The sequence below is a fragment of the Trachypithecus francoisi genome, unplaced genomic scaffold, assembly GCF_009764315.1.
Source record: "Trachypithecus francoisi isolate TF-2019V2 unplaced genomic scaffold, Tfra_2.0 Lachesis_group0, whole genome shotgun sequence".
In the NCBI taxonomy this organism is placed as follows: domain Eukaryota; kingdom Metazoa; phylum Chordata; class Mammalia; order Primates; family Cercopithecidae; genus Trachypithecus; species Trachypithecus francoisi.
This window is the reverse complement of record NW_022681453.1, coordinates 194331778-194345840: the sequence shown is the minus strand read 5'-3', so window position 1 is coordinate 194345840 and position 14063 is coordinate 194331778. Positions and strand designations below refer to the sequence as shown.

General features: G+C 55.3%; 1 protein-coding gene across 7 annotated transcripts in view; it reads right to left on the bottom strand.

Annotated features, from left to right (window-relative positions):
- Nucleotides 1-4211: 4211 nt before the first annotated feature.
- Nucleotides 4212-14063, bottom strand: part of BDH1 (3-hydroxybutyrate dehydrogenase 1) — a 62927-nt gene continuing 53075 nt past the window's right edge. For 5 of the 7 annotated variants that reach the window (XM_033213117.1, XM_033213116.1, XM_033213120.1 and 2 more), the window contains exons 5-8: nt 12892-13033; nt 7141-7293; nt 5559-5594; nt 4212-5009 (exon numbers count right to left, since the gene is read on the bottom strand). In XM_033213117.1, the coding sequence (XP_033069008.1) occupies nt 4540-5009; nt 5559-5594; nt 7141-7293; nt 12892-13033 (801 nt within the window). In that variant the 3' untranslated portion in view covers nt 4212-4539. The remainder of the gene's footprint in view (nt 5010-5558; nt 5595-7140; nt 7294-12891; nt 13034-14063) is intronic. The other 2 variants (XM_033213122.1, XM_033213123.1) reach the window with 2 other exon arrangements.

The following is a 14063-nucleotide window of genomic DNA, read 5'->3' as shown; positions in this document are numbered from 1 at the left end:
GGAGCCTGGGAGTCAGGCATGATGATGGCTGAGTGGCCTTTCTCCCCTGGGGTTGTGGGGGTCCTGGCAGCCTGTCCCAGCCCTGGTCCCTTGCCCAATAGCTAGCTGCCCACCCTGTGCCTCTGAACGCGCCACTCACAGGTCACCCTTCCTTAGTGCCCGCACACACCACAGAGGCCTCATGTTGTGGGATCGTTTCATCTCCCCCCGAGCACCAGAGCCCTCAGCCCTCTTGCTCCATCTCTTTGAGCAGAAATCATCACTCACTTCTCAAGCGCTGCGCTCATATAACCCTCCAGCCCTTGGAAGGCAGCTCCGGAATCCGGCTCTGCCTGCTTGGTCTTTGCATTTCTAGAGCCTGCCCTTGGCCTTGACAGAGCAGACTTCCCGCTGGAAGGACACTGGGGTTCCTCCAGTACATTCTCTTGCAGGGGGCAGTGCTCAGAGCCCAAAAGGGAAGGGAAGGAGGGGCTGGCTCGAGTGGCAGGACCCTGCGGCTCCCGCTGCGTAGGCTGAGCGTCTCCTCGCTGTGACGTAACCAAGGTCTTTTTCCCTCCCTATTTTAGATCCTGGTGCCATCTGCCCTGATTTTCCACATCACCAGCTCTGGGCTGGAGGTTAGATCTGGCTTGACACCCAGCTCTATCCCTGACTTGGTGACAGACTTGAGGAAGCCTGTTTCCGTAAAATAAGATAACCCCACCCTGCCTACCTGCCAGGGTTGCTGTGAGAATCAGGTGAGAGGCAGCAGCAGTGGCTGGGTCGCAGGACCTGCACTGCGTACCCGTGCCTGGTTGCTGTCTGGCCAACCCTGCCTGGGGCTGCCTGAGCCAGGGGAGCCTCTGCTCACTCATGTTGGCTCCTGTATTAAAACGGTCCGCACAGGTTTGCAGAGCCAGGCCCTGTTCGAAATGTAGGCAGTGAACAGACCTCCCAAGTGGGGAGTCTTCGTCAGACCTGCTGTCATGGGTGGCAAGGGGGCAGCCCTAGCAGCTTGTGACAGGCGGGGCCAGCCACCTGTGTGGGGACAGCCTGTGTGGCTGTCACCTGCTCACATAGCCTCTTGGCCCCAGGTGGAATGCTAGGCACAGCAGGTGCTCTGTAACAACAAGACATTGTCAGGAGCGTCTCACAAAAAGCCCTTCCCCAGCCTCCAACCATCAAGGGAAGGGTTTGTGCTGGCTGGAGTCACCAGACCATGGGTCCGCACAGGCAAAGGCCTCCTCCCGACCCCTTACTCTGACAAGAAGGAGCGGCTCTGGGCTAGCAGACAAACAGTGAGGGTCTAAGTGCCTGGTGACCCCAACTGGCTTCGCTTCCAGGGCTGTTGCGAGCCACAGTGTAATGTGATAGTGAAGAGTGCCATTCAGGAGACTTTTGTTCTGCCCTGGATTTACTGTGACACTAAGTGAGTCACTTCCCCTCTTTGGGCCTCAGTTATGTCATCTATAAAATGGGAATATGCACCTCTGTTTTGTCCTCCTATCTTTTTTTTCTATTCTTTTTTTTTTTTTTTTTTGAGACAGTCTCACTCTGTCGCGCAGGCTGGAGTGCAGTGGCATGATCTTGGCTCACTGCAACCTCCACCTCCGGGTTCAGTCGATTCTCCTGCCTCAGCCTCCCGAGTAGCTGAGATTACAGGTGCCCACCACCACACCTGGCTAATTTTTATACTTTTAGTAGAGACAGGGTTTCACCATGTTGGCCAGGCTGGTCTTGAACTCCTGCCCTCAGGCGATCCACTCGCCTGGGCCTCCCAAAGTGCTGGGATTACAGGCTTGAGCCACCGCGCCCGGCCGCCCCAGCAGGTTCTAAGCTGCCAGAAAGCAAATGGTAAATATAAGGTTTGAGTTAGCACTGCAGTTATTTGGAGGGATAGTAGTCTGGGCTTTTCAATCTCTGGAAATGATTAAAAACCAGAACAGCCTATGTAGGCTGGCTCAGCAGTTCTGGCTTACTCAGAAGATTCCAATAGACGCATATGCATATGCAGCTTCTCTGACGTTCGGGTCTGTTGATCCGGACCCAGAGTATGTGGCCCCCCTTCCTCTAGTTCCCAGGCAGGGATGCACACGTGCAACTCCAAGGCTCCATCTGTTTTCCTTCAATAAACTTCAGCACGAAAACAAATTCGCCCAAAATGTAAAAATGCAATTCCGAAAGGGTCCTGCTAGAACAAGGTCCACGGTACAAAAGCACCCTATTGTTATGTAAATGCAATGGCCACCAAGCGTCCCCCTCTGGGCTCTGGATCCCTGCCTGCCTCCGCTCCCTCCTCCTAGGGGAGCTGGGACAGGGGATCCCTGTTTGAAGACAGCGGGGACAAAGGCCCCAGAGGCAAGCTGAATTTGCCCATTGTGTGAGCGCCTGAACCCCAGAGCCCACTCCAGCTGCCCGGGTTCTTCTGCCTTCTCCTGGCACCAGACTCCAGGTTCGGGCCAGGCAGCTGCTGGAAGAGCGAGAACACTGTTTCTAAAGGGGTGTTTCTTGCTTCTTTGTTCCCAGTTTCCGAGGTGAGAATCCCGAAGGCCGAGAGAAACCTCAGGCTCGGGTGGCAGCTCGGGAGTCGGGGCACTGGAGGCCGGCGCCGGCTGCGGAGGAGGCGGGCGCCCTCTACCGGCAGGCCCAGCCCGCCCGGGGAGAGGCGGAAATGTCAGTCATGGTCTGATTGGTAAGGCTGGCGCGTGGGATTCTGCCCTAGGCCTAAAGCCACCTGGAGGACAGCGGGGTTTGGTTTTGGTCCAAACATACAGGCCCTGGGCAGTTGCAGGGATGGCAGCTTTCAAACTCAAACCCAAGAAGTGATCATGCAGACTCTGCCTAAAGTGGCATCACTTCTTAATTGAAAACAAGGCCGAGGCGGGAATGAAGGCCAGGCTGAAGCCCTGCAGACCAGGGTGTGTGTGTGTGTGTGTGTGTGTACGCGTGCATATGTGTAAGCACCATGTGAGGCAAGCAGGGACACTGCAGACCAGGTGTGTGTGTGTGTGTGCACATGCACGCATCCGTATGTGTAAGCACCATGTGAGGCAAGCAGGAACACTGCAGACCAGGGTGTGTGTGTGTGTGTGTGTGTGTGTGTGTGTGCATGCACGCGTGCATATGTGTAAGCACCATGTGAGGCAAGCAGGGACACTGCAGACCAGGGTGTGTGTGTGTGTGCGCATGCACGCGTGCATATGTGTAAGCACCATGTGAGGCAAGCAGGGACACTGCAGACCAGGGTGTGTGTGTGTGTGTGTGTGCATGCATGCGTGCATATGTGTAAGCACCATGTGAGGCAAGCAGGGACCCCAAATCCACTGCTAGGGGAGAAGATGCCACAGTGCCCCGCCATGGCACCACTGCTCCTGCCAAGCCTGCCCCATCGACACTGGCCCCAGCCAAGGCAAAACCAAGCAGACCCAAACCAGTAACAACCTATCCTGTCAGCCAGAGAGCACCTCCACACAAGTCTATCCTAAGTCCTAAAAGAGGATGTTAAAATCTCAAGTAAAAATCTCCAGGGCAGATGCGGCGGCTCACACCTGTAATCCCAGCACTTTGGGGGGCTGAGGCGGGCGGATCACTTGAAGTCAGCGGTTCGACACCAGCCTACCCAACATGGTGAAACCCCATTTCTACTATAAAAATTAGCCAGGTGTGGTGGCAGGTGCCTATAACCACAGCTACTCGGGAGGCTGAGGCAGGAGAATTGCTTGAACTAGGGAGGCGGAGGCTGCAGTGAGCCGAGATGGTGCCATTGCACTCCAGCCTGGGAGACTAAGCAAGAGTCTGAAAAAAATAATAATAATAAACAAATTAAAAAATCTCCAGAAACATTCCCACCCCCTCCATACAGCCAGCTCTGAGTCACTGGCTGCTGGCTGGCCAGTCACACAGCACCATGGATATGCAGAGGTACCGGTGGGCACTTGGTATGTGTGGCTCAGATGAGGACACAGAGTTAGTCAGAAGATTCTTGGGCAAATGTATCCATAACAGTCCTGGAATGCAAAATGTGAAGTGTTTCCACAGCAGTGGCAGGAACACATGACTGGCACTATTTATAAGCAATAAAAGGGTTATTTCATGCATCCTCTTTAAGCTGCAAATGCTTCATGTACAAAAGAAAAAAATCTGTCCTTTTTATTCATGAGGCTGGCTTAAGGATCAAATGAGATAATTTTTTAAAGTGATAATTTGGCTTGAAGATATAAAGGAGTTTTGATTCCATTCTATAATAAATCTGTTTTTAATATACAGATCTTTTCTCGAAATCGCTGTATGAAATGATCTCCAGAGAGACAGATTCACCATGTTTGCCCTGAGATTTAGGGGCCCCGGCCTGCCACTCCACACCCTGCTTGTGAAGGCCCAAGTCACTCGCTATGCAAACAAGTCAGGTTGGGTTATTCCCTTTGGTTAATGTTAAAACCAGTCATGGGTCTTCCTGGAGTGGTGGATAATCCACACGTGGATAATCAAGAGTTGACTATGTGGGTTCCTCCCTCCCCTCCCCTTCCACCAGGGATCCCTGACAGAGGCCACAGAGACTCTTCAGCGGATGTAGATCATGTCAGAGATGGCTCCAGGCAAGTGGGTCATGATCTGCATTCGCAGCCACCAGTAGTAGTCCATGGGGTGGTAGCGGGTGTAGGGGGTGGTGGCGGTCAGGGCGTGTGTGACGGCATCCATGACAGGGGACGTGTCTGTGGAGCCACTGCTGCAGTAGGTCTCCATCTTGGCGATCTTTTCATCAAAGTACTTCTTGCCGTAGTCCTTGCGCACGACCTCAGGCAGCTCGTCCCACATCTTCTTGGCGATGGCCTGAATGCTCTCGGGGCTGTAGAGGCTGGTGGCAACGATGAAGTTGCCGGGCTCCACCACACTGACCTTCACACCCAGGGAGTGCATCTCATAGCGCAGGCAGTCTGAGAAGGCCTCCACCCCGAACTTGGTGATGCAGTACGGGGAGCGGGCCGGGTTGGCCATGCGGCCCAGCATGCTGCTGATATTGACGACGCGGCCTACAGAGGGAGACAGAGATACCTGCTAAGCGGCACTGCCCTAGGACACAGAGGGCAGAAGTCAGGCGTGTCTCCAGAGGCTTGGCTGGAACCACTTCTGACTCACCCAGGAGCCTTCTCATTCAGTAGGCAAGGCCAGCTCAGACCCACACATCAGCATCGGCACCCCTGATCTTCCCTGGGAACCTGGCTGTGCCAGGCAGGACAGGGGAGGACAAGTGAGTGAGAAGCAGGAGGGCACAGTGTGATGGGCAACACACAACTGACTCAAAAACCAGATCAAGCCCGATGCGGTGATAATTTGAGTTGAAAACACAAGGGGAGAAGTGGGAAGCGAGACAGCTGTCTGTGTGGATCTGAGCTTTCACTATAGGCAAGGTCTGGTGCTGGTTAGGGAGAAATACAGCCTAAAAGCTTCCTCTTCCCCTTATGGAGCTTAAAATCCAGCTCCAGTAGTACGATGTGCAGATAAGTAACACACTAAGGCCAAGTGTCTATCCACTGATCGTAACACTGGTAATAGGGGTTGGAGCGCAGAGGAGGAAGTACCTGGGGCTGCAGCTGGGAGGGAGCCCTCAGATGGCCCTGAAAGAGGACATGACCTGTGCTGTTAGAATCAACTCCCAACTCCATTCCACCCTGGTAGGGTGGAGCCTGGGTGGAGCCCAGGACAGCCTGGAAAACAGAGCAGCAGGCAGGGGCAGGGGCAGGGTTTCTGAACCTGACTTCAGGACTAGGACATGAGGAGAGAGTCCTGGGCATTGGGAGAGTGTGGTGACCCCCCTACTCCTCTTCCTCCAAAGGCCCTCAGCCACAGGCCCAACCTGGGGGCATCAGGGGCCTCCTGCAGCTCCTCCTGGCCTTGGGAACAGAGGGGTTGGAAAGGGATTGCATTTGGCCCAGCTGGGGAAGCCCAGGCGGATCTGCGACCAGTTTTCCCTATAGGTTTGTACTCGGGAAGGAACTCAGCCCATCCAGGTGTGTGCCGGGGAAGGAACTCAGCCCATCCAGGTGTGTGCCCGGGAAGGAACTCAGCCCATCTAGGTGTGTGCCCGGGAAGGAACTCAGCCCATCCAGGTGTGTGCCCGAGAAGGAACTCAGCCCATCCAGGTGTGTGCCCGGGAAGGAACTCGGCCCATCCTGGTGTGTGCCCGGGAAGGAACTCGGCCCATCCAGGTGTGTGCCCGGGAAGGAACTCGGCCCATCCAGGTGTGTGCCCGAGAAGGAACTCGGCCCATCCAGGTGTGTGCCCGGGAAGGAACTCGGCCCATCCAGGTGTGTGCCCGGGAAGGAACTCGGCCCATCCAGGTGTGTGCCCGGGAAGGAACTCGGCCCATCCAGGTGTGTGCCCGGGAAGGAACTCGGCCCATCCAGGTGTGTGCCTGGGGAGGAACTCGGCCCATCCAGGTGTGTACCGGGGAGGAACTCGGCCCATCCTGGGTGGAGGCACCTTTCAGAAAACTCTTTGAAGTCACTGAAGGGTTGGGGTTTTCATCTAAAATCCTACAGCTGCCCTCCGTGTTCATGCCGATTGTTGCTAGGACGTCACCATAGATGTATGGATCTTACCCTTTTTGCCACAGTTGTTTGCCATGTCACGGAAAAATCCAGGTCAACGACTTCTGAAGTGGTTTGCTCATATCTGGCCACCCACATGGTTTGAGTGTTTTCTTCGTTTTCCGAATTTCTAATCTTGATTACTACTATTGTTTCCTAATAGCACAATGATCTCATCTTTTAAACTACAGTATAAATAACCATAGAATGAATATGCCAAATTTTACTTAACCACACCCGATTGATACAAAGATGTATACACACGGCTTTGTGCAAAGGGTGATTCTCTCTATAGATTAGGTTCCCAGAGTGGGTGGCTGCTAAAATCTTGAAGCTTTTGCTGCATAGACCACTGACCTCTTACCTGCTCTACTTCCTGAAAGCCACACACCTCTTTCCCGCTACCCGGCCACAGCCCCTCTGCCCACCATCACCCCAGGCCCAGCATAGCCCCTGGGACCACCCTTGCTGAGTTGTGGACGTTGGAGCTGCTGGGACAGGTATGTCCATTCTGAGCAAAGATGAACCTGTGGGGCCGGTTCAGGGGCAGGAGGGAGCTCCCTTTCCCACTCACCTTTGGCCCTTCGGATGAGGGGGAGAAAGGATTTCGTCATCCGCACTGTGCCCCACAGGTTCACCTCTGCCACCTCCTTGTAGGTCTCCATGCTGGTGAACTCCACCTCCCCGAACGTGGAGATGCCGGCGTTGTTAACGAGGCCCCACATCCCTGGACAGGAGAGGGATCGGTGTGCGGTGACCACGGGGCATTGGCCCAAGGCATTGCCCATCAGCCTGCAGGCCAGTCTCCTTTCCACTCCTTTCCTGTGACTTCCCAGCCTCTTGGCCAGTGCTCTCAAGAAACTTTCTAGAGTCACTCAGGAATGACAGGAGGTAAAGAGGCCTAAAGTGCTAACTGCCACCCTCCCTTACGTCTAGAATGTCCAGTGCTCATGCCACATCTGCCTGGCTCGATTCTCTGGGCCCACCATGACCCAGCCTGCCGTGTCCTCCAGCTTTGAATCTCACCTCACCTCAAATCTCCACTTCCACTCCACTCCACCCCATCCTATCCCCACAGCCTGAGTTTTACACCCCGTTCCTGTTTACTCATCTCTGCCTCTGAGCTTTCGCTCACATCTTCTGTTCTCTTGCCAGAAGCCAGGGAAATCACAGGGGAGGCAGGCACGAGGAGGCAGCTGTGTTTTGCAGGGACCTCTCTGAGTTCAGTTTTTTGGGGTGCAAAGGCTGGATGGGTCAGAGCCTCAGGACAGAGCTGGGCCCTGCCTCTTTGTTGTGGAAACCCTCAGCTTCAGTCTCCCGTGGCAAAAGCCCCGTGCTCCTTCCCAAGGCGCAGCCTCAGAGCAGAGCTCCTGTCCTGGGACCATCCCTGCTTGTGGGAACTCGGTGCTGCTTCATTTTCCAAGTTAATCATGGAAATGAGTTTGTGTAAATGACAGAGTAATTGGTCTCTAGCTGCTTTCCTTCCGTGTTACCCAAATTAAAGCTTCATTCACTGCCCTCTGGTGCCTTCTCCTTCAATTACGGAGAATTAAGGGCATTTATTAGGGAAAGGAAATTGCTGGTTAACACAGTGTCCATGAAGAGCTCACTCCCACTCTCCACCAAACCCTGTGGGTGTCTCCCTGCTCTAGGTCTCACCTGTGACCTCGCTCAGATGACAGGATCAGCGTCATCCACAACGACCCCAGAGCTCCCACTGTCTCCCTGCAGACGTGCCCTGAGTCTCCACCCTCTTCTCTTCCCAGGAGGAGCAGCAGGCCGCTCCCCACCCCTCATGGCTGACACTTCCACATCGTCTTCGAGACCATAGACACTGATCCTTCTCTCTCTTTTACGCAACTTCAGCTTTTCCATTGCCCATGACTCCAGCCCTTCAGTTCGATACACACAAATGTGTGTTAGATTAATGTCTACAAATGCCACATTTCCATACCCGAAGATCCTTCTGTAACTATGCTACCTGCTCTCCCTCCCTCCACGCCAGGCTTCCAAGAACACACTCTGTCCTGTAATACAAAGATTAGCCAGGCATGGTGGCGGGCACCTGTAATCCCAGCTACTCGGGAAGCTGAGGCAGGAGAATCGCTTGAACCCAGGAGACAGAGGTTGCAATGAGCTGGGATCATGCCACGGCACTCCAGCCTGGGTGACAGAGCAAGACTCCATCTCAAACACACACACACACACACACACACACACACACACACACACACTATCCTCTCCATCTCCCTTCCATACCACACTGGGTCCCAGCCCTCAGCTGTCCTCACTCTGCACTCTCCAGGTCTCCAGGGTGGTACGCCAAGACCTCACCCCCCGTACCCAGATCTGTCTGAGGACAAAGCCCCCACGCCCCAGGCTGTTGCTTGTTTCCTCTGCTGGGTCGGTTATTCCTTCCTGTTTCCACTGGCACTCGCTTGGGTCCTCTCTCCTGGGCTGCTGGAGAAGCCTCCTCCTGGGTCTCCTTGTCTCACTCGCTTCTCCACCTCCATCTTCACCCCACCCCTCAGGCAGACCCCCCCATCAGTCACTTCCTGCTCTATGGTCTCCATCCCCCTTCAGGCTGACCCCCCTCCCCTACATCAGTCACTTCCTGCTCTATGGTCTTCATCCCCTCTCACGCGGACGCCCCCATCAGTCACTTCCTGCTCTATGGTCTCCATCCCACCTCAGGTTGACCCCCCCATCAGTCACTTCCTGCTCTATGGTCTCCATCCCGCAGCATGGTAGGCCAGGCCTTTCCCAGGCTTCTCGCTTACTCCTCTGCGTGTGTTTTGCTGCCCCGTCAGCCTGACAGCAACTTGTGTTGAAATTCTTCCCATGCTCTTGTAGTGGTCTGATCCAGGCGTGAGCGCTGGACAGGCATTCAGATCACTCTCCCACTTCACAGATGAGCAAGCTGAGGCCCATACAGGGGGCAGGTGCAAGCCCAAGGTCACATTTCTAATAAGAAGTGAAGCCCAGGTCGGGCATGGTGGCTCATGCCGGTAATCCCAGCACTTTCAGAGGCCAAGGCAGGTGGATCACCTGAGGTCAGGAGTTTGACAGCAGCCTGGCCAATCTCGTGAAACCCCTTCTCTACTTAAAAAAAAAAAAAAAAAAAAAAAAAGGAGCTGGGCGTGGTGACAGGTGCCTGTAATCCCAGCTTCTTGGGAGGGTGAGGCAGGAGAATCGCTTGAACCTGGGATGCAGAAGTTGCAGTGAGCCGAGATCACGCCACTGTACTCCAGCCCAGGCGGCAGAGCAAGACTCTGTCTCAAAAAAAATAAACGAATTAATTAACTAAGTAAATGTGGACTGACTGACTGGTAAGTGATGTGCCAAGATCAGGCCGTGCCCACAGCCAGCTCTCGGGCCCACTGGCTCGGTGTCCCCTGAGGTGGGGACAGGGAGGGCTGGTCCCAGGCTCCAGAGGTCCCGTCCCTGAGCGTCCTGCGGGGGTGGGGGCCGGTGGCAGATGGCTCTGCGGCTCTCACCAGACAATCCTTCATCTCGCCCCCCACCGTGGCTGGCTCCCTGGGCTTTAGCAACAACTGTTCCACAGAGCCAGGCTGCAGGGCATCAAACTCGCCATTCAAATGTGCCCCCTCGGTGGGGCAAGGGGGAGAGGACCCTTCTGACATGTCCTGCGTGGGGTGTGCGTCGGGGGCGGCCACAGCGTGGGGGAAACGCTCTGGGAGGGCGCCACCTGGAGTTCACAGCCGGCATTGCCTGAGGGGGGATTGCAGAGGCAAGGCCAGGAAACAGCAGAGCTCAGAGGGGAAGCAAGGAGAGGGAGGGAGAGGGGGAAGAAAGAGAGAGCGGGAGCTGGGGGACACACCACTGCGTATCTGACAGAGGTGCTGTTTTTTCAGACCTAAACGTCTTCAAATCTTTTTCCAAAAAAAAGATGCAGTATTGGTTAAGGAAGTTCATGGTGAGTGGTTTACTCACCCTCCAGAATGCACCGCGTGGAAAAAGCCGCAGGGGAAGGTTTGTGCATCAGGCTGGTGCTGGGGTGTGAGCTCAGATCCCCGGGCAGGGGGTGAATGTCTCCCCTCTGTGTGGGCCGGGCCACCCTGCCTTGCAGGTTAGGCTACTGGGCCAGTCCAGTACACAGAGCGGAAGTGGTTCTGCCCCAGAGGCAGGGGCAGGGGACAAGGACCGCCAGCCTGAGCAGCCCTGCCTGGTGCATTCTCTGCTCGGGTCTCTGGTGATGGTGCCTTTCCCTGGGCATTTTAAATCACCACAAAACCCACACTATAATCAAATGGCTTTATGACGCTGATGCAGCTGTTTTCCTGCCCAGTAGTTTATGAAGGCAATATAGCTGCTGCCCAGGGAAGGTGGGGGGGAGAGTTTACCGCCAGGGAGCGGCGAAGCAGGCTGCAGGTTCTGAGCTGGTAATCATCCCAGCGGGACCCATCCTGCCTTTTCTTAATGGGACAGGAGCGCGGGCTCTGCCTGTGAATTCTTAAACAGATGTTCCGTGAGAACAGAGAACAGAGGGGCCTGTGAATGGCTTGCTGGGAGGATGGGAGGGACAGTGGTCTGATGAGACGGCACATCACTGACAGGCACAGCAGCAGCGTCACCGATAGCCACACACGCAGCCTCGGAGGCAGCTGCTCTGAGAGAGCACATCCCTCTGGCTGATACAGGCTCAGCAGAGCTCCCAGCATGAGATCTGGTCACTACTGCCCTTTCCTCCTCCTTCCCCAGCACCTGAGAGCTGCCCCACCCCATTCTGAGGGAAAGCAGAGGCCTGAATGAGGCATCCTTTTTCTGCCTGGGCTGTCAGGGAGCTCAAAGGTAAACGTTATAGATTCGCTTCTCCAGATGCTGCTAGGTGGCCAGCTCCAAGGAGCTCCATCTTCCACTGCTGTATTCTACATGAATGGCACTCCCGCGGTTGGAGGCAGAGCTCCTCCCACCAAGGCCCTCCACTGGCTGAACGGGAAGGATATTTTAGTCCTTATGCCACTAGAACTTTCTGTAGCTTTTGACCCTGTTGGCTACTGGTACTGCCCCCTCCCCCAAACTTTCTGTTGTTTAGCTTCTGGAGCACTGTATCCAACCTCTCTGACAGCTGTCTCTCCCCGTCCTCTAACCCCCAAACACTCACATTCCCAGGGGTTCCTCTGTGCATCTCCCCGACTCCCAGTGTCACCTCCTGCTGTGGCCACCGGCTCTTCCAGCCTGGACATTCCCTCAGGGTGGGCGCTTCGGCATCTGCCTATCTCCCAACCTGCTCCTGCAGTGCGGGCACCAGGTGTCCAGGACTATCTCCCAACCTGCTCCTGCAGGGCGGGCACCAGGTGTCCAGGACTATCTCCCAACCTGCTCCTGCAGGGCGGGCACCAGGGGTCCAGGACAGAGACTTCACGTCTCACCTCATCCCCACATCCAAGTCACCAAGTCCGGCCAGCTTCGCCTTCCCAATACTCCTCACACCTGACCCTTCCTGTTTCCCATCACCTACCACCCTAGCTCTGGACCCTGGAACCCACGCTTAACTCCCCCGTTCAATCCAGCTGCACACTGCCACTGCCGTCCTCAGAGAGAGCCTCGCAAGTCTCACAATGACCAGGCCATTCCCTCAGGATGACCCCTTCAGTGGCTCCCCAGTGCGGTCAGGAGACCGGCCAAGCTCCCTCGCCTGGGATCCAAGACCTCCCTCCCCACCCTCCTTTGCCACCACCCCCTCCATGTGACCTGACCCATGGCTCATGTTGAGGTGCTGGGCTAATACCACTGCCTGACAAACAGCCCCCACTACCCTCCCTGTGCTGCTCCCAGCTGTGGTTCCTGCTCTCCCCTCCTCTTGGAACGACCATCTCTGCTCTCTGCCACAATCTGCCTTAACCGGCCTGTTTCCGCTGCACCCCCACGGCTGGACGGACCCCTCTTTCCTGTGCTGCTCTGCCTCTCTCTATGGCTCCTTGATTTTGAACTCGGTCCCTCGGCTGAACTATGAGGTCCTGGGGACACACCGTGCCTTGACCAGCTTTGTGTCCCTGGCACCCAACCCAGCTCCTGGGCCAGAGAGGGCATCACTGGGTGTTGGCTGAACTGACCTGAATCAGTGCGTAGCCACCCAGCACTCCATGAACTCTGAAATCACCTCCTGACTGTATTTTTCCATTGCCCTATTGCATGGGTGTGTTTAGTGTAATCCCCTTCCTCCTACCGTGCAGGAGGAAGATTCTAAACAATAAGGAAAGGAGTGCGGTGGCAGGATGCCAGCCAATGGAAGGTGATGTTTAGCAAGCGCCCCTTGGAATGGCTGCACATACAACCCCTGCCGCCCAAAGGGGCGCCTGACCTTTCTCAGGGTCCTTCAGGCTCGAGCGGACGATCTCCACCACTTTCTCCACCTCTTCGCTGCTGCAGACGTTGAGCTGGACGGTTCTCAATCGGTCACTGTTTAGGCTGTCCAGCTCCTTGACCCCATCATGGCCTTTGTCCTGGGGAGGAGAGAAGAGCTGTTTCTACCTCTTTCCTTCCCACCCTGAGGCAGACCCTGAGGACCCCTGCCAAGGCAGGAGCTGGCCTCAAGTCCCAGCCAAAGCCTCAGGCATGTTGGCAACTGCCCACGGGATTCTCTGGAGGCCAGACCAGGCCTGGCCCACCAGCATGCGGTTCTTTTTAATCTGAGCACTGCTGACCTATCACGCACCGAGCTATATGCCACAGACACACCATGAATAGGATGGAGAGCCGGCCCCCAAGGCCTCACGGCCGGATTCTTTCTCCAAGCAGGGGTTGCAAACTTACGTGGGGCAGGTGGGGGCCCTGGCGAGTACAGGACATGTCAGGAATTACCCATGTGGGGATGCAAGCCCAGGGTTGCCAGATGCTTACATTTTTAAGCTAGTAATTGGGAAATCTCTTAATTCTTTTAAGTGTTGGCAACTTACACACATTAAAAACAAAAACAAAAACAAAATAAAACACTGTGTGGGCCAGAGCACGTCCACAGGCCACATAGGACCAGCAGGCTGCCAGTTTGCCACCTCTGTTCTAAGCCAAGGGCCCATCAACTCCAAACTTGTAAGAGGCCAGAGCCAGCCTCTAATCCCAGCTCAGTCACTGAGCAGGCTCTGTGCACTCAGGGGTGTCCCCTAACAGGGGTCCATTTTTTTCTGGCTGTAAAACAGGAACATCACCACCTGTCCTGACCTGCTCAGATTAATGGAGTAAGGAAATGGATCTGTAAGAAGCCTGTTAGAGTCTAACGCACCACACAAATTCAGGTACTGCTGAACACGAGAAAGGTGTCACTCGCGCGGCAAACATTTCTTGGGCCCCCATCGTGCTCCAGCACCGTGCTAGGAACTGGAGGTCAAGATCGATAATTCAGCCCCTGTTCCCAGAGTCATGTTCTAGGGAAGGAGACCAGTGAAGGGTACATAAGCAACACGGTGACTGTGTGCTGTGTGGAAACTCGCGGGAGGTGAGAGGGACACAGGAGGGACGGGCAGGGGAGACCTTCCA